This window comes from Amphiprion ocellaris, chromosome 16, assembly GCF_022539595.1.
Source record: "Amphiprion ocellaris isolate individual 3 ecotype Okinawa chromosome 16, ASM2253959v1, whole genome shotgun sequence".
NCBI lineage: Eukaryota > Metazoa > Chordata > Actinopteri > Pomacentridae > Amphiprion > Amphiprion ocellaris.
The window spans coordinates 21,140,030-21,160,224 of record NC_072781.1 but is presented as its reverse complement, the minus strand read 5'-3'; the positions used below and the strand labels follow the sequence as shown (position 1 = coordinate 21,160,224).

Genomic DNA, 20,195 nt, shown 5'->3' with positions numbered 1-20,195 from the left:
AAAACTATTAGGAGAATGAACCTAAAGCCAAGAAGTTACTTGCTTGGAGGACACGCAAACAAGAAGCGAGTTGTTGTATACATACAATAAAAAACCCACAAACTAAGAAGATATACAAAAATCTTTAGTTTCTTATTATACATATTTATACTCCCAGCCTCCAGCGGAAAGTCACGATATCATAGAGTCTTTCCTGGATTCGCTGGATTTACCTTCTATAGGTATAGAACAAAATAAGTGACTTACACTGCAAATAACAGAAGAAGAAATTAACAAGACATTATAAAATCTAAAAGGGAATAAAATGCCAGGTCCAGATGGCTTTTCATCAGAATGGTACAAGAACTTTAGGCAAATGATTTTACCAATATTAAAGCGCTGCTTCAATTATGTCCTTGAAGGTGGAGAAATACCACCATCTTGGAATCAAGCCCTTATTTCTGTAATACCCAAACCAGGGTAAGACGAAACTGAGTGTAGCTCCTACAGACCCATATCATTTCTAAACATAGATTATAGAATATGTACGACAATACTGGCCATACAATTAGAACATATAATTCCAGAATTGATAGATACAGACCAGATAGGATTTGTTAAAAATAGGCAAACACATGACAACATACGTAGAGCACTTAACCTCATTCATCACATGAAGTCCATGGAATCTGTGGTTCTTAGCTTTGACGCGGAAAAGGAATTTGATTCCGTTAGATGGGAGTTTCTATATTTGTTTTTAAAACGATTTGGCTTCAATACCCAGCCTATCAAGTGTCTAAAATCCCTGTATAGTTCACCTACAGCAAGGATAAAAATTAATGGAGAGTTATCAAATTCTGTTGCATTGAAAAGAGGCTGTAGACAGGGATGTGCAATGAGTGCAACTCTGTTTGTACTATTCATCAAGCCGTTAGCGCAAGCCATCAGAGAATCACCAAATATTGCAGGGGTCACCATACACAATACGGAGTACAAAATATGTCTGTATGCGGACGACATTTTGATGACCCTTACTAAACCTGAAACTAGCCTGACATCATTATTATCCTAATTTAACATATTTGATTACTACTCTGGCTACAAATTAAATCTCCATAAAACTCAAATTTTAACATTTAATTATAACCCTGATAGATGCAAAAATGTTTAAAATGCAATTGGAGCAATGACATAATTAAATATTTAGGGTTTAATCTCCCCAAAGAATTGACAGATATTAGCAAGTATAACTATGATCCCTTAACATGTAGCATAAAATCAGATATGGAATGATGGTTTTTACTTCCAATGAATATGCACAATGGAATAGATTTGATAAAAATGACTATATTACCTAAGCTACTATATCTATTTTTGGCATTGCCAGTTGAGGTGTCCTCCAAGCAATTTACTGAATGGAATAAAATTATTTCAGACTTTATTTAGGACAAACGCAGACCGAGGATAAAATTTGAGACCTTGCAATTAACAAGAAATAAAGGCAGTAGAGCTCTTCCATGTCTTGAAAGTTGTTATAAATCTGCACTGCTTAGAATTCTGATTGCATGGTGTGACCTGTCATGTGATGCCAGATGGAAGGAAATGGATCAAGCTGAGATCCGAATTCCTCTCCCCTCTATTCTAGGGGACAAACAACTATTACAATCACTTTTACCCAAAGTATCCTTGTGGATAAAAACACCATTAAGTATTTGGTTTAAAGAACTTAAAGACAAAGCAGTGGAAAAACATGCAAAGATTCTGCACTGGCCCGCATATGATGGGGCTTTCACACCAGCAAGAAATGATAATAGATTTAAATATTGGTGTAGTAAAGGTATTACTGCATACTGGAAAATATCTAATGACAAAGGACTGGAATCCTTTCAGCAATTATCAGAAAGATACAACTTGGAAAGAGATGACTTTTTCAGATATCTTCAATTAAGACATCATTTGAATTGAAAGTTGCTCTTTAATTTTGCTTTTCATTGACGTCTGCAAATTGAAACTTACCAAAAAACAGATCTCATCAGTCGTGCAATCTTACAATCTAGAAAAAAGCTCTCTACTATGCACATTAAACAGAGATGGGAGAAAGAGGTTGGAATTGGCCTAAGTGAAGAGGATTGGTTAAATATCTGTAAAACAATCACGACTACTACTTGTTCTGAACTATGGAGAGAGTTCACTTGGAGGAATACATTAAGATATTTTATTACCCCAAAAATCAAGGCTCTACAGACCAAAACTTCCGAACATGATAACTGTGGAGGAAATGTGGACCGATACCAGCAGGACACTTTCATATTTTTTGGGAATGTCCCAAGATTGCCCCCTATTGGACATAGGTACTTAGTAATATTAATCACAGGATTACAATTGGAAGAAACTTTTCACTGTTTAACCTCGGAAATTTGCCAACTGGACTAAGAAAGGAAGACGGGTATCTTCTGCAAATCTTACAAACAGCAGGCAAAAAGGCCATTACGCGAAAATGGCTGAATGTGGATCCGCCTAATGGCTTGGGCTGAATTGAAATAACAAACGAAATATACACAATGGAGAGACTAACTTTTTTTTTGAGGCAAGCCTCAGAAAAAGGAGAACGCTATTGGAGGAAATGGAAGCAATTTTTTTGTGACTAGATACCAATTGGGGGGGTGGGGGTGGGGGGGGCGAGTTGTAATACAATTCTGTATCTGTATGTTTTCTCTTTGTAAGCTGCATTTTTTCTTTCTTGTTGGTCTATCAGTTCATTATGTTTTGTTCCATGTTTGTAAAAAAACAAAAAAAAAAAAACCTTTTATTAAAAATAAAGTTTAAAAAAAAAAAAAAAAACAGCAATGGAGCCACAGTTTTCCACAGTAAATAACCTGTAACATTATTAGTCCTTATACAGCAGTTTCATATCAAGATAATCCTCATAGGTGATGATGAAGTGACTTCGCTCTAGTTATTGTTAGTCCAACTGCTGGAAACAGATGCTTAGCTAAAACAGAGGGCCCCAAATAATGTCCAGGAAATCTGTCGGTATTCACTGCCACCTTTAAAATGTGTTTAAAGTCAAAACTTTAATTTACTCGTATTCCTTATATTGCAGCGCAGAACATTTCCTCACCCCACCCTGTCTTTCTCACACTGTGTATTTTTCATTGTAGTTTAAGGTGCGTGTTCTGTCCAAATTGGCTTCAGAGCTAAACTCCTACATGCCAGAAAAAGTTCCAGAAGACACCAGCAGCATCCTACGTTCACCAATGCCCGGCACAGTTGTGGCTGTGTCCATTAAGCCTGGAGATACGGTAATGCTTCTCTGTGTACAGTAATTTACCACATACACACAAGAATTCTTACCTCATCTACAAAGGGTGTGTTAGGAAGTAAATGACATGATCTGAATCCAATAACGATTGCAAACACAGTATCCATATCATTACATCCCATATATTGAAACACTGAAGACCAATATTTCTAGGAGAGTAGACACTCTGGTATTGCAAAGGTCATTTCCCTCCTCTTTACTGGATGTGGTGAGACCAAACTAACTGGCATCTCTAGATGCAGACTACTTCCTCATATTACAAACAATGGCAAAGAAGTGTCATTGGTTTGTAACACCATATGTGCATAGTATGTTAACACTGTGCATGTTTGGGTGTACTTTTGGTTTAAGTATGTTGTCCATGGTCCAATGAAATTGAAACCTTGACTCCATAACATACAGTATTTTAGACCATAGATAACGGTCAACTTTGTGACAATAGTTTGTATTTGAGAGTGCCCCAGATAAAAATCGAATTCTATATAGAAATACTTTGTCCAGTGTGGTATTGAGTCCTGATGTCAACCCTGTCAACACTTTTAAAATCAAATGAAATGGGCTCCCCTGTAGTCTTGAGTGGGCAACCCATATACAATTGCTATAGTCCCGATGCAGCGGTCATGGGTTCAAGTCCGACTCACAGACATTTGCTGCATATCTTTCTCCCACTCTTCTCCCCACGTTTCCTGTCACTCTCTCCACTGTCCTCCAAAATGAAGGCAAAAAAAAATAATCTAATGAAATGCTGAATAAGCTAGACTTTATCACCCAGCATCTGTGTTGGACCTTACTAATGCCTGAATAGGAACAAATCCTTCCAGATAGATCCGTACATCTGGTAGAAAGACTGAAAATGTCAGGTTAGTTACTTTACCAATTTTGGAGTGACTTGTCATGCAAGGGTGGTATTTTTAGATGTCCACATACTTCTGTCTATGCTGACGATGTGCTACATTACATACCAATGTATTGGTATGTATTACAATAACCCTGCTGGTCAGTTTAAACTCAAGTAGGTGGCTTAGTGATCTTAAAACAAACACAAACAACATCTTGAGGGTGGTGATAAAAGGCCTTAAAGTTCTACCCCTGATATCTCCCCTCTTTTTATTTATGTGTCCCTGTGCTACAAGTTGCAAGCACTATGCCATTCTTTTCATGCACTCTGGTCTTGTGTGGTTGTAGGTTGCCGAGGGTCAAGAGATTTGTGTGATTGAAGCCATGAAGATGCAGAACAGTTTGACAGCTGCCAGACAGGCAAAGGTAATGTCTGTCTGTCCGTCTGTGTCAGTGCATCCTTTCTGATGAATATGTAGAAGCAGCCACTAGTTCAACATTTGCTGGTGCATTTGGGAGATTTTTTTTTTGTTTATTCATTTATAATTATGTAAGGTAGATTAGACACATGTATTTAGCTGTGATAAATATAATTAGCTTGTGGCTTTTGTTCAGTGTAAATAGATTCACTGTATGGATGGACCTCTTAAAAATGTTCCATTTAAAAACCTTTTAACAATGTGAGTTTGTGTTAACTTGCCTTCCAGGTTAAGAGTGTCCACTGTAAGCCAGGGGAGACAGTGGGAGAAGGTGACCTGCTTGTAGAGCTCCAATAAACTACTACCTGTGATCTCTGATGTGGCATCAGCCCCAGGATAAGCCTGATGTCCACACAGAAGTATCCATACTGACAAACACTTGATGCTTGGTTTCTCTTGCCAGTGGTCAGCCTCTACTGTGGTACACTACTAGAGTTTAGATTTCCTGATAGTGACTCAGAGCAGTATCAGCAGTGTGCAGTCTTCTGCAGATGCCAGACTCCTTCATGTTTCTTGGACTCCTATGGTTATTCAGTTTTATCAATTTCTAGACCTGATTGTTAGTATTTGTTAAAAGGGTCAGTTCATCCACATTCCCAATAAAGATTTTTTTGTTATTTAAGCACATTTTGACAAGTGATAGGAAAGTCCTGCCAATCCAATATAATGGAAGGACATGCCTTGAGTTGATCAATATTATGTTTTTATCAAATGTCATAATAAAATGTTTGATGTGGTACAAAAAAAAATTCCATTCACCTCTCCTCTAGTGTATTGGAGTGGAGGCAGAAAGATAATGAGTTTACAGAGATCTCTTGTGGATATTTCAAAAATATTTTTTCCTCCATCAGAAAAGCAACAAAACAAAGTTGGTATTTTTAAAGGAAGAGGGAAAAATGTCTGTTGAAATTTGGATGAACTGACTTTAAATAATTATACATAAAACCAATAAAATGCTTCTTTTTCATACACAGTAACGCTGACTGAACTTCTGTCTGGCTACATCTAAAGGAGAGTTGGCATGATGTATAAAAATAGTATGAAGGTTCTATGAATTATGGTATGCAGTACATGGGTATGGTAAATTGGGATATAATGCTATTAAAGTAATGCGTGATATGAGTGAAACAATCTGATAAAGTGGCCTGGCAACCAGCAATTATCTTCTACACTATTTACTTGTGACAGGGGACTAGAGGTTGTCCAGAATTCATAGAACCTTAATAATATTTAGAACTCATCGTATCGCATTCCTCCTAACCATCAAGGGATCATATAATACCTGGATGACCCATACGTAACTAGGAATGTGCAGTCACCATGCCATAGTTGTTGGCTGAAGGAACAGATGAAACTGATTTTGCCACAAACGTGAATGTGGATGGCACAGGATGAAGGACAGCTATGTTAATTCTGTCAAAGCAAGCAAAGGTAAAGGAAGAAGTCCAAATAGCTGCAGTACAAATGTCATTCAGTGGGTATCCCAAGAACTGCAGACACTCCTAATTACTCCAAGGAACGGCGGAGTTATGGGACAATCCGTGTACGTTTGTCTGTGACTGTGTGTGTGAAACATTACTCACAAACGGACTAACGGATTTGAATGAAATTTTCAGGGGAGGTCAGAAATGACACAAGGACCAAGTGATTAGATTTTGGCAGTGATGTGGCTTATAATCTGGATCCACGGATTTGTTCATGATTTCCCATTGCTAAATATAGCTGCCGGCACAGCCTCGCTGTAACCATTACATGAACACTGTCAGTTACCCGCTGACGATCACATGATTGCGATCCTACTACAAATTGTCCGTGATTTATCAGTTGGAAATCATACAAGGAACAAATGATTAAACTGTGGGGTGTTTCTGAGTCCCGTCAATTCCTGCCGCCCGCTACATATTTAGGTCACGCAATGTAGCAAACCCCAGCCAGACAGGTTAAGTTCAGCTGTCAGCCTTATTTTGAACACAAATTCACCTTTCTGTCCTTCACTCCTTTCTTCACGGTAAGACCTTGTCCCCACTAGGTGCTTATAAGTTTAGACACATCCTTTGCTAGACCGCAACAGCATGGAACCGTTTTCTTTCACCTTCATGTGAATTTTCGGGCTTTTCGGCAGCGTCTTCGTCATGTCAAGAAACCGCTGCTTAGATAAACACTTCCCGTGCCGATGGAATGGTGACACAATAAAAGCCCGCAAGATTAAAGATACGTCTTCAAAATAAAAGCATGGAGGGAATGGTTATTTTAACAGTAGCAAGACAAAGGCTTGCCAAAAGTGATGAACTGATCAACAGACCTTTATAAGAGTAATTTACATGCAATTTGGTATTCATACATAACATGCACATGCATAACACATGCCTGTGCTCAGCGCAAGGTCATTTTTTATTAAAGATTTCATCTGTCGGAAATGATACGTCAACTGAGCAGCCTTGGTGGAGTACTGCGCTCTGAGTGCTTTTCTAGTTGAATCATAATTCACATGAAGGACTTTTGGTAAGACAACAAACCAGATTGAGAGTTTTGATTTAGATGAGGCACAATCCTTACGTGACAATATAAAACAGCGCATCAAACGTCCAGAACCCAGCTGACACATATGCAGTATATGTGCTGTCAAAGCTCAAATAGGAAAAAATAGAAAGCGGTTTCTAAAAATCAGAAATGTGAAAATTAGAAAGCCACAAGACAGTATCTTTCAGAAAACAACTCAACAGAAGATCACATTACAATCCAGATGTCCACCAAAATCTGTTCGGGAACATAGCTGACTTCTAGTCTCCTGTGTTTCTTCCAGATTGTCTGAACCACCTCTGAGCTAGTAACATTTCCATGTCACTTTCAACATGGCATAAGTCTAAATTGCACCCAGTTACATTAGGAATGCACAAGCAATGGCAGTCCAGGTCCAAGTAGATCAACAGTGCATGTAACTTCATGTCAGATTGTATTGGCCTACATGTCTGCACATCAGAAACAAGCAGCCTCCAGTAGTGCAGACACACCCTGTTCAACCTGAGACTAAGATTAGGCTCAGACCCTGATTTTAGTTCTTTCCACCAGCCGGGGACCAAACCCATTTGCTGCACAGCTGAAATACACTGGCTGGAGTTGCACACACAATTCAAATTACTGGTGTTTAAAGAGGTGTGTAAAACAGCAGAGAACGTGGTATTCGGGCATGTTAAGAGAAAGCTGGTGTTACATCTGCAATGTACTCATTTGGTCATGAGTATACAGCTGTGTTGGTTAGTAGCATGCCCACATAGTTTAACTGGTTATATAGCTGCATATCAGATATCACATATCAGACCTGCCCACTTCATGAGCTCCAAAGCAAGCCTCACCACCAAACTAGCCTTCTCTATCAGTTTATCCAGTTTCTTGGTGTCACTGGCTGTGATGCTGCAGTCTGCAAAGATAATTTCACCGTTTATTGTACGTCTTCTAAGTAAAATGCATAATTGATTTAAAGACAAGACTAATGCTAAACTTAACATGATCTCTTTAGCTAATGTTTAACCTTTAAGCCTGTAGTGACCATTTGTCTTAAAACAAACAGACTTATATTCAAAAAGAGACACTGATGCACCATGGGCATGTAGTGCACGCAAGCAAAAGAAATATCTGTGTTTTGTGTTTATCCAACGCAAACAAGCAAACAGGAGAACAAAGAATCCTGGCGCCTGCTGCCCCTCTTGCTCTCGCAAAAACCAAACCAAAAAAAAAAAAAAAACAGGTAGAAACTTAATTATAATTTGTTTTAAAGTCTTACTGTCTCTCACTTGAACTGTGAAACACAAAAACCTGTTCTTTTAGTTGTATGTCACCCATCCTGCCCCATACTCTGAGTTTTTATCTGAACTCTCATTGTTCTTGGATGATTTAGTGCTCCATACAGATAAAGTCGTTATAGAGGGTGACTTTAATAACCATGTAGACAATGTGATTATATCCTCAACTCAAATGAAATTTGCTGGGTCAAAAACGTACATACTGCAACTTGAATGACCAGTTCTGGTGATGCAGAAAGTTATGTTAATCAAATTTTCCCTTTTTTTTTTTTTTTGCCCTGGGGGGGCGCTGGTGCTGGGGTGCAGCTTATAGGGGGTTCTCCGAGCCAAACAAGTTGGGAACCACTGTTCTAGAGGACAGTTCTGTGGTCAGATGAAACAAAAACTGAACTCTTTGTCCACAATGACCAGAAATATGTTTGGAGGAGAGAAAAAGACACCTTTAACCCCAAGAACACCGAACCTACCATCAAGCATGGTGGTGGCAATATTATGCTCTGGGGCTGTTTTGCTGTCAGTGGAACTGGAGCTTTACACAAAGTAAATTGAATTAAAGCTGCAAGCAGCGTTGAACGGGTCCTCGCACACCCACGCACTTTGGGACTTGGCACACGTCGACATGACAGACGTCTGAGGGTGACATAAAATTTAAAGTTTCGAGATGTAGCTGACGAATTTGAGAGATCTTTTCAGAAAGTTTGTAGAAATGGTATGTGTGAAAGTGGAGCATTTGTCAGAGTTACAATGTCCTTTATAAGGAGGTAATGTGACACAGACAAGAGTTACTAACTCTCAAACTGGTGTTTAAAATGGAAGACAAAATATACTGAAGCCAGTGTAAGGAAACTGAAACATAGTGGGAGCCAATATAACAACACTAAAACATACTGGTAGTCAGTTGAAATAGGCTGAAACATCCTGCTAGCCAATAGAAAGAGGAAAAAACATACCAGGAAGCAATTTGTCACGGTTGAAACACACTGGGAAACAATATAAAGTAAAAATGGAAGCTGGTGAAAAGAGGATGAGAGAATAATGAACATGAACATAAGCAATTGGCTAATAATGGTATATCAAAGTGTAAAACATGTCATTTCCTCTCCAGCAGGTGGTGCTGTCACTGTGGCATATGGATGTCATCAGGGCAGGACTTTGATTAATAATGTAAAGTTTGAGGCAGATTGCAGCATGTACAGGGGATTTACACAGCACCCTTTCATGGCGAAGCATCAAAGTTCAGTCAGCTGCCATGGCCACACCCTTTGACTGTTGTATGCCATTTTCACAAATTCTCATCCTTATGTCATGTTGTATATACTGTCCAAATCTGAGGTGTTTTAGAGTTACCACCTGTGACGAATAAATCACTGAAAATGACGAAAAACACCCAAAATCTGACATTTAAGTCAAAATGGCAGACTTTCTCTTGGGTTTACATTATGGGTTCAGGAGGCTTTTTTGTTCATCCTAATGTGCTACATAGGCATACCAAATTTCATGGACATCAGTGAAAGTTGCTGTGGGGGCCGACAGTAGTTGATGTTTCATAGTGAATCATCAAAGTTCAGGTGGTCACCATGGCCACGCCCTTTGACCTATGCAGATGATTATGATAAGTTATCATTGCAACCGACTGATTATAGACTGATCAAATTTGAGGTCTCTTGAAGTTGTCCCCTTTGAGTAGTTAAGCAGTGAAAACGACCAAAATGACCAAAAATCTCGCAATTAATCCAAGATGGCGGACTTCCTGTTGGGTGTAGGTTTTGTGCACCATAGACTTTTTTGTTCGCCCTGACGTGCTACACATGCCCATCAAATATTGTAGATGTAGGTGAAATGGGTTGTGGAGGCAATATGTTCAAAATGCTGCAGGGGGCACTATAGCACATGAAGTGCCGAGATGCATACGGTGTCCTTCCTTTAGCCAGTTGTGATGTGTGTGGTAATTTTGGTGAAATTCCAAGCATTTCTAATGTGTCAAAAAGTATTTCCTGTTTTATGGCGAAGGATCAAATTTCTAGGGGCCGCCATGGCCACGCCTTTCAGCTTTTGAGGAACCTTTTGATAACTTTTCATCATTACGTCCTGTTGTATATACTGGCCAAATTTGAGGTCTCTAGGAGTTAACCCCTAGAGGAGTTCGCTCTCGAAAATGAAAACAATCCCCAAAATTTGTCCAATTAATTAAAAATGACGGACTTCCTGTTGGGTTTAGGGTATGACTCCAAGAGGCTTTTTTGTGCATCCTGATGTGCTCTATATGCCTCCCAAATTTTGTGGACGTAGGTGAAACGTGGTGCGGGGGCTGTTTTTTTAAAAATACTGTAGGGGGTGCTATAGCACAGGCAGCGTCGAGATGCATACAGTGAGCTGGCGAGCATTTGAGCATTCTTAACCTGTCAAAAAATACTTTGTCACGTCAACAATGCATTGCCACGGCAACAGTGTTGTATGAAATGTCAAAATCTTCACATTGTGCCATTGGTATGGTGTGAAGACTCAGCTGACCATTTTTCAGAATTATATGACAAAGGGAGGGGGGAGAAAAAAAACACGAACAACAACAACAAAAAACATGCCTTCTGGGAGCGGCGAGAGCACAGATAGCCAGTTTTCGGAGATGCCAGGGTACGCGGTCACGGCCAAGCCAGCGTGACCAGACAGCAAGGACGAGGACAGCGATGACAAGGAAAGCCATGAAAGCGGCTACGACAAAAGCAATAGCGACAGCGATCAGGAGGAGGAAGAGCAGTAGCAACTGGAGCAACAAGAGAATCGGATACCAATCCCCGTCGCTGCTGCGGAGCTGCCGATGTTCCACAAAGTGGCCTGGACATGCAACTGGGGGGCTCAGTTCTCAATCATCTGCAAGGTAATGGTGTCGAGCTGGGACAAGCTGGGACAAGCTAAGAGCTTCGCTCGCGGTGAGAGGAGACAACGTTCAGGTCAAGGTCGCAGCGTTCAAGATCCTCACGTCTCCCTCGTTGCACTCGCAGTATTACACAGATTTGGTGAAGCTGAAGAACATGTGCTCCCACGCCAGGAGTGCTCTAGGCACGGCTGCGGGGGAACCCTGTCCAGAGCCTTTCGACCAGTCACTGCTCATGGGCCTGACCTAAGAGCAGCTGGACCTGTGTTTCTCGGGGGAGATCACAGGCGACCTCGAGCTCAAAGTCAAGGTCAAAGCCCAGGAGTGCTGGCCGGAGGGAACCAGGCGTGCTCTGGATCGGGATGTCGTGGACATGAGCCAGATAGGCAAAGCTATGCAAAATCACATATGGTACATGCTCATGACGATAACCGAGAGCAGATTTGACCCGTTTGACGGAGACGAGGAGAGCGGAGACGAGAGCAACTTGGACCGAGGAGGAGGAGGAGTAGGAGGAGGAGGACGGCGACGACGGTCTTCGCCTCCACCCGACTCCGGGACCCACGGCCTTTTCCAAAGATGCGGCCAAAGACATAGTCTCCACGTTCCTGGGGTTCATCCACCCAGACATCCAGGACACAGTGATAGAAATGACCAACCTCGAGGTGGAGGGTAGGGCGCGAGCCCCGGACGGATGGAGAAGGATGGACAGGACGTGGTTTCAAGCGTACCTGGGCTCGCTCGTTCTGTCCGGCGTCTACAGGTCCAGAGGCGAGGCCTGCGAGAGCCTCTGGGATCCCGACACCGGACAAGCTGGCCGCCGCAAGACACGTGTGGGACCTGTGGCGAACCCAGTTGCTGGAAATGTACGTCCTGGGCGCCGATGTCACCGTAGACGAGAGGCTGGTCCCGTTCAGAGGTAAGGTGTTTTATTTTTTTTTTTCTTAAAAAAAAAAAAAAAAAAGAAAAAACAAACCAATGTTTGGTGTGTGTGTGTGTGTGTGTGTGTGTGTGTGTCACAGTTGCCTGTTTGGTAGCTCATAATGAACTTAATAATAAAAATAGTAATAATGATGACAAAACTACTACTACTACTACTACTACTAATAATAATAATAATCACTCCCTTTTTCTCTTATTTTCTCTCCTCTCTCATCTACTTTCCTCTCCTCTTCTTTCCTCTCCTTTTCTCTCCTCTCCTCTCCTCTTCTCTCCTCAACAACAACAACAACACAGGCCGATGTCCGTTCAGGCAATACATGCCCAACAAACCGGCCAGGTACGGGCTCAAGATATGGGTCGCCTGCGATGCCAGGTCCAGCTACGTGTGGCAGATGCAAATGTACCTGGGAAAACCCGACAAACGAGGTCCGCCGGAGAAGAACCTGAGACCGCTGCGGAGACGAAGACCACGTGGGTCTTCTGGTCAGTCTCAGGAAAAAAAAGGAAACAATGCCTGGTCTGCCCCAGGAGCAAAGACGTCAAGACAAACACGGTATGCCACCGGTGTCTGATTCACTTGTGTTCTGGCTGCGTGATTTGCTACTGTCCCGCTTGTGCCACCGCTACACCGCAAGAAGAAGAAGAAGAAGAAGAAGCTGCCACTGCTGCAGCTGTTGCCGCCACTGCCGCTGCTGCTGCTGCTGCTGCCAGGATGGGAAACCCCCATAAGAACCTCCAGTTCCCACCGACCCCGGGGGGGGGCAGACTCAACCCCATAACAAGGAAAAGACCAGCAATGAACCCCTTACAGTGCATAAGGGTTAAAGTCCCTCTGTGGTCAGTGATTAAACTCCTAAAAACTAATCTTTATGCCAAATTACACATTTAGAGTTTTTTTTTTTTTTTCAATTAAAATAATTCTTTTGACATAACTTTGCAGGGGCTGCACAGTGGTGTAGTGGTTAGCACTTTCGCCTTGCAGCGAGAAGATCCCTGGTTCGCGTCCCGGCTTTCCCGGGATCTTTCTGCATGGAGTTTGCATGTTCTCCCTGTGCATGCGTGGGTTTTCTCCTGGTACTCCGGCTTCCTCCCACAGTCCAAAAATATGCTGAGGTTAATTGATCATTCTAAATTGCCCGTAAGTGTGAATGTGAGAGTGATTGTTTGTCTCTGTATGTAGCCCTGCGACAGACTGGTGACCTGTCTAGGGTGTCCCCTGCCTTCGCCCGAGTCAGCTGGGATAGGCTCCAGCCCCCCCGCGACCCTAATGAGGATTAAGCGGTGTATAGATAATGGATGGATAGATGGATAACTTTGCAGCATAATTTCCTCCAGAATGTGTAGATCTATAGTCTCTATTCACCCCTTCCCGTTTGCTGCAGCTGTAGTACACCAGCTCATTCACGACTCTGCTCAAACAGTGTGAAACTACTTTATGCTCGTAATATTGAAGTATATCAGCCATGCATATTTGAACTGGGGACTGAATCTTAGTTGTGAAATAATAGCCATCTGAAATCATATGTTTGAAATCAGCATTGTTACACTGCAGCTTTAAGGCAGAAATGCTCAGCCATTTCTTCGACTGCTTTTGTTTTGCTTACTTGTCTTTGAACACATAAAATATGGACATATTAGCAAGGTATAAACCAACAAGAATATATGATTTTCACTGGAGTGGATCTTTAGATTTGTCTGAAATTCCATATTGCATGATTTATAAGGAGGGTATTGATTTTTTGAGAAACACTGAATGTAAACGTAACTTTTATGTGTTTACAAGAAAACTCCAAAGGGCACCTTTGACAGCAGTACAGTTTGCTTTGTTTCCTAAGTTCAAATAAGCACTTTCATAAGTTGACTATTTTTTCCTACAAGTTAAGTAAATATTTTGATGACAGGGTGACATTGAAATCCTTCAAATATTCTTATATATACTTGTCACAATACAGAATTTCCAGAATAATACACGTGCAAGTGAAGCATTGCTTAATCATTGTGCTTACAAACATACAGAGTCCGTATCAGTGCTGGACCTGTGGATCTTGTCATTTTGTCACCTTTTTCTGGCTCTGTAAATAATGTACTTATTACAGCATTATTGGCAGGTACAAAAAAAGACCACATTTTTCTGTTGTTTGTAGAGTGTATCTGTCTCCATAGATACTATTTATTATTGTTGATACAAAAAAGAGAGGTCATATATTGAAAGTAATTAATATGTGCGAGTGTTCGGAGAGAAAATGCCAAATGGAAGATCTCATTAGAGGAAGGAAGAGATTGACCTGGATCAAAACGCATCAGTGTCCACCCACCGAGTGTAAACTTGTTGAGAAATGTTGGTTGTCTTGACAGAAAGGTCACTAATGCACAATGAAAAAAAGAAACATTTGAAATCAGAATGCCAGTTTTACCGCATAAGTGTTTTTATTCAGGCTTTGTTTAAGATAAAATGATGCAGTTTAACATAATAGCAGTTTAATTACGGTGAAGGTTACAGCACATAGTGAGGCGTTACTGTCTCTGAGTGGAGGCAGATGTAAGATGTCTGTTTTTTTTTTGTTACAGGCCTGGTGAACGTTAGTTGTGTTGATTTCTGAAAGCGTCTGTGTTTGCTGTGTAACACAAACTGTGTATCTAACAACACCCTACATGTGCCATAATTCACACCTCAAAGTTTTACCTCATCAGTTATCGTCACCATCTTACCACTTCTGTCGTGACTGTACTGCATATGGTCTTTGTTAGTGTAGATATTTGGTCTGTGCATGCGTTTGCTCAGACAGATGCTGTGCCTGCCTGGTTTTTAAGGTCAATAAAATTTTCCTCTTTTTAGTTTTCAAAAGTAATTTTGCCTTTTTGTTATTAGGAATCCAAAGATGTTGGTTTGTAAATGAATTAGTGCCACAGTCTTTATACTAAATGGCAGCTATTGCTACTTAACATACTCAGAGAGACTCGATTTGTGACTGTTGCACAGCTAAAACCAACAATTGTAATCATAGTAATGAATACATCATCTACCACAGTAATTTGATTATTTAAGCATTCGTTTCTTGTCACAAGTTGTGGTAACAGGCGTTAAAATACGAATCAGGGTTGTTGTCGTTGTGGGGTAAAATGAATGTGGTCAATAATGGGTCACGTGCTTAAACATTAGATTCTTATACAATACCTATGAAAAAATATTGTTTTTCAGTGAAGAATCGTAGTCAGTGTAGTCTGGCTTTTTAAAAAAAAATTACGATGTAAAGATTCTTTTATGTCAACGTGAAACCGATTCTACAAGCTAATGTCAGTTAATTACAAATGTAAAATAAGTGCTTGCATAAGTACTAGAGCCCTGTAAAGAGACACAGGTGCAGCCAGAAGTTACACAATTAAACTGACTGTGCAAGAATGAGACTAGTGAGGCAGGCCACCAAAACACCAATGACTCCTCTGAAGGAGTTACAAGTTTCAGTGGCTGAGATGGTAAAAACTCTATACAGCTGTTGCCTGGTCTTCACCAGTCAAAGCTGAATGGGAGAGTGACAAATAGAAAGTCACTGCTGAAAAAAATGATTAAATCTTAGGCTTCACCAGAAGGTATGTGAGAGACTCTGAAGTCAACTGGAAGAAGGTTCTTTGATCCAAAGAGACCGAAATTGAGCATTTTGGCTTTGTTTGGTGGACAACAAGCACTGCACTTCATCACAAACACACCTGATGCCATGATGCTGCCGCCGCCATGCTTCACGGTGGCAGCATCATAATGCATCTCGGCAGCAGGCCCAGGAGGTCTTGTAAAGGTAGAGAAAAATTAATGCTGCAAAGTAGAGGGAAATCCTGGAGGGCAACCTGATGCAGCCTGCAAGAGAACTGTGACTTAGAAGAAGGTTTGTTTTCAAGGAAGACAATGACCTGAAATATACAACCAAATAAAAGCTACACAGAAATGTTTTAACGACAACAAGGTGAATGTTCAGGAGGGCCCAGACATCAATACAAGTTGGGAATTTGCGAGAAGCCTTGAAAAGTGCTGGTCACTCATAACCTCTGTGTAAACCGAAAGAGTTCGAGTGAATACTTTTGTATCGCTTAATTTACGTTTTACATTTTTAAATAGTTGACATTACTTGTAAAAATCTGGTTTTGCTTTGACATGAAACTGACCATGATTCAGTGTTAAAAGAAATAAGAAGGGAAAACATCCAGGGGGGTAATTACTCATCAAAAATGAAGTTTTAAACTTTTTTTAATTAAAATTTCATGGAAGGATTTAGTACACAGCATTAAAAAAAACTTCACATTGCTTCAATAGACAGATGTAGACACAACCACAAGACATGGTGTGGTCAAAAAAAACCTGTTAAACACATAGAAATCTGGTATCACGTGTACATGTAAGATATTGTATTTTAAAGGAGAAGAAAGCATATCACAATCAGAAGATTTGGGAATTTTAAGATCAGATAAACTCGATAAGTCCAAAAAATCCTCTAGGTGTTGAGATATTTGAGTGGTGAACTGATGAACTGATGGACACAAATATTCACGCCACAGAGCCAAGATGAAAGAAGTGACTGCTTCAGAGGCTTGTTTCATTTAATCCGATCATCCCACAGCTGCATGAAAAGATGTGGCTTCCACCTGATGAGACACTGTCAGATTGACTGACATGTGCAGTCATGTTTCTCAATCAAAGCAGCAGTACTGTGTCATAACACACCCAGTAGCCATAATTTTGTCAAAAACGAATAAGGTGCCTACTGTAAATTGAGTAAGTTTAGAAAAAAATGTCACAAAATTGTCATCATAAACTAAGATCCTAAAAATTAAAGTACACTTTAAGTCAAATACAGCAGAGTAAGAAAAAAGTACAAAGGGTTCAAAACAAAGATAACATGTTTTTGTCAATAAATAAATGACCTGTAATTCTATATATTTTTAAATTAAATTCAACACCAGAAACCACACATTAAATAAGTCAGTAAATGTCAGTTGGAAATAGTGAGGACAATATGTGTAACATCTGCCTGTTTTTGCTGCTTCCTAGATTGCTTGAAACTTTGCTTTCAAAGTTAGACTTCAAAAATTTCAACTGATGGAAATATGTTCATTCAGATTTTGTTTTTCTACCATTCCTGCAAATTGCATTCCTTCCTCAGCCATTCTAGTACATATTTTGTTTGTTTAATGACATTTTATATTGTCTCTTGTCTTGTAATTGGGCGTCAGATTCTCAAGGTGCAGCTATTTTAATTGTAATTCCAGGACAGTTTACAAGTTTTAGTGAATTGTAGAGATCCTCTATGGTTTTGCAGTGAAATAAAAAACAATTAAAAATCATAGCAGACTATGAATGCCACAATACAGTCAGTGTAAATATAATGTTGCTATTGCAAATTCCAAAAACAACTGTATATAACGTTATTTACTACTGATGTTAACTGTATCAGGATAGCTGCGCTACTTTACACATATTTCCTATTATTGTACAGTTTCTTGTGTTCTTGCACTCAAATGCAGATGAACTTGAGTTTTTCCAGGCAGTCCCTCTCTTCCCAATGTCCCTCTTCGGTTAGAGCTCCACAGTGATTCAGCACTGGACACCTCGTATCCCTATTTGGGGACCAGGCGGTGTACACCAGAGGGTCACAATTCACCCACAGCCAGAGGTCTCCCAGGTAACGCAGGCTGATCCACACCAGCTCAGTGATTTTGTAGCACCTAATATGATTTTGGGCCAGTTGGATCTCGGTCTCTGAGAGCAGGCTGGTGAGATCAGTGTAACTCTCTCTGCAGTGCTCCACAGCGTCTTCCCAGGACTTCTTCTCCTGCTCTACCTTCAGACTCATGTAGAAGAAGCTCAGTAGAGTGTAGCTTGGCTGAAGAATACATCCATTACTGGTCCAGTAGGCCTTTGATTCACCTTCAGCATTTGGTAACTTCAAGTTTCTATCTTCCCAGTTTTCGTAGGAGAAAGGCACAAGAGAGTGAGGTGACACAAATAACACCCTCGGGGTTTCAAGCAACAGGCAGTAAGTATTTGGATAAGTTGCATAATACAGCCAAATTTAACCAAATAAAGTGCTGCACATGCAAGAGTGTGTTTACAGTAGAGTGCAAATGTTGCTTTTGCCACTTTAGACATTTGAATTCAAAGAATGGCGAAAACACAAAAGCGACAAAAAGGTAGGGGCTGGTTTCAACTTTTATTTTACTCTATTTACAAGCAAATAGCATATCAATGCCCCACGCCTGTCTTTTTTGGTGAATATTGATTGAGTTGATCATGAGTAAAATCTGGGTCATAAGTAGCATTAATTTTTGAGTTAGAAATTCTTAAGGAGATTTGGGGTCATGCCAATTTTAGCCGTTTTCTTTGCACCAATCTGGAGAAATGTTTGAAGTGCCATAATTTGAAACATAATATTGCTAGAGTCCTGAAATGTTGCAGGCTCACTGATATGTGCATGTGGTCTTCAATGGTGCAACCCTGTCTAGATGGACTAATACAAACCAACGATGTGATGATGCAAATTTTGTCAAAATATTTAAATATTTCTGTCTGCTTCGATATTCCGTCAACCATAAAACCTTTATTTTTCACTCTAAGAGAATGTTTTTCCCCCCAGTGATTGGCACTAATAGAATCTTCAAAAATGTAGAGTTTGGTGCCATTCCTCTCTCCACAGTTAGACACCTTGTCCTCCATCCAAACTGCTGGCAGTTGCTGATGAGTCCTGTATACTTGGAGAGCTTCCTTTCGAAGGCCTTTTCCAAGACATCTAACCCATGGGACTGTCAGCTCCAGCAGCACAGCTTCTTTGGTGGACTGTGATGACTATGTGGTTGAGGAACTTCAGCTGATTTCTAAGGTCCACCCACAGCTGTCAGTCTTCTGCAGATGTTCTTTTTGTAGTTTTTGGTGGGTTGTGGCTGATCCCTAGTTCTGACAAAGGCCTGCTTGGTTGGTCAGAACTGCTCTGTAAAGAAACACAAACTGTAGTCTGCTCTTCTTTTACCAAGTTGTATTAGCTCAGTAGCAGATTGCAATGTGATCTGAGGGTTAAACTACAGGGTAATTACTTTTGCAGAATATTCTTTAACACATCTTGAGAGAGTGTGTGAAAGATGGCAGATATTCTTGACATGGTGTGCGAAGCAGCCATTTACAGTTTGGTTTTCAAATTGATTTTCGCTCTAAATGAGAAAGGCTTGAAGTTTGACAGTCAAATGATTTTGATCACAAGACTTGGACAAAGTGGATTAATTTATAAGCCTTTGTAAATACAAAGAAAGAGCAAGGTGATTTGGTTTTCCTCTGCTGTCCTGTGTTCTCGGTAGCAGCAATACTGCTCAGGAGCAGCCACATACTTTCTTTCTTGTGATTCCAAAATCTGTTTTACCCTTTAAAAGGTTCAGTCATAGAATATCTAATCAGTATGAACTTTTCACGATAGTAGAAGACAAATGCACTGCACAAACCCATGCATCACACTGTTAAAATGGATGTTGTCAGTATTTAGGTGTCTGAAATGTGCCAGATAGACATGACTCGGGTTTATTAGAGACCCGAGCCACACTTTAACATCACATTGTGTAGGCCCAGAACACTTAATGCTATATATTTCACAGTGTTTGGTTTGTAATTTCTGCAGAGCAAATGGTGACATGCTTCAATGTGGAAACCCACAATGCACCCATATGGAAAAGAAATAGAAAAAACTTATAGGAAGTAACATCAATTCCAGTAATAAATCTTTGTTTTATATGTGTTGTGCTTATAAGTCTCATACTATGATTTACTTCTGAAAGTGGCCACTTTCGCATTCTTTTCATACAGCACAATTAAAAGAATTAAGTATGAAACAAGTAAAAATTATGTATGTGATATATAAGGAAAGTGCATGGCAAATTATGTTTTCCACACATTTCATATAAGCTTTGTAGATTTTAACTATATGTCTGTTTTAAAG

At 40.2% G+C, this 20,195-nt stretch overlaps 1 protein-coding gene across 1 annotated transcript in view; it reads left to right on the top strand.

Annotated features, from left to right (window-relative positions):
- pcca (propionyl-CoA carboxylase subunit alpha) overlaps positions 1-5,586 on the top strand; it is a 34,735-nt gene extending 29,149 nt beyond the window's left edge. The window contains exons 21-23 of the mRNA XM_023296243.3: positions 3,141-3,281; positions 4,487-4,564; positions 4,846-5,586. Of these exons, the coding sequence (XP_023152011.2) occupies positions 3,141-3,281; positions 4,487-4,564; positions 4,846-4,914 (288 nt within the window). The 3' untranslated portion in view covers positions 4,915-5,586. The remainder of the gene's footprint in view (positions 1-3,140; positions 3,282-4,486; positions 4,565-4,845) is intronic.
- Positions 5,587-20,195: the final 14,609 nt, after the last annotated feature.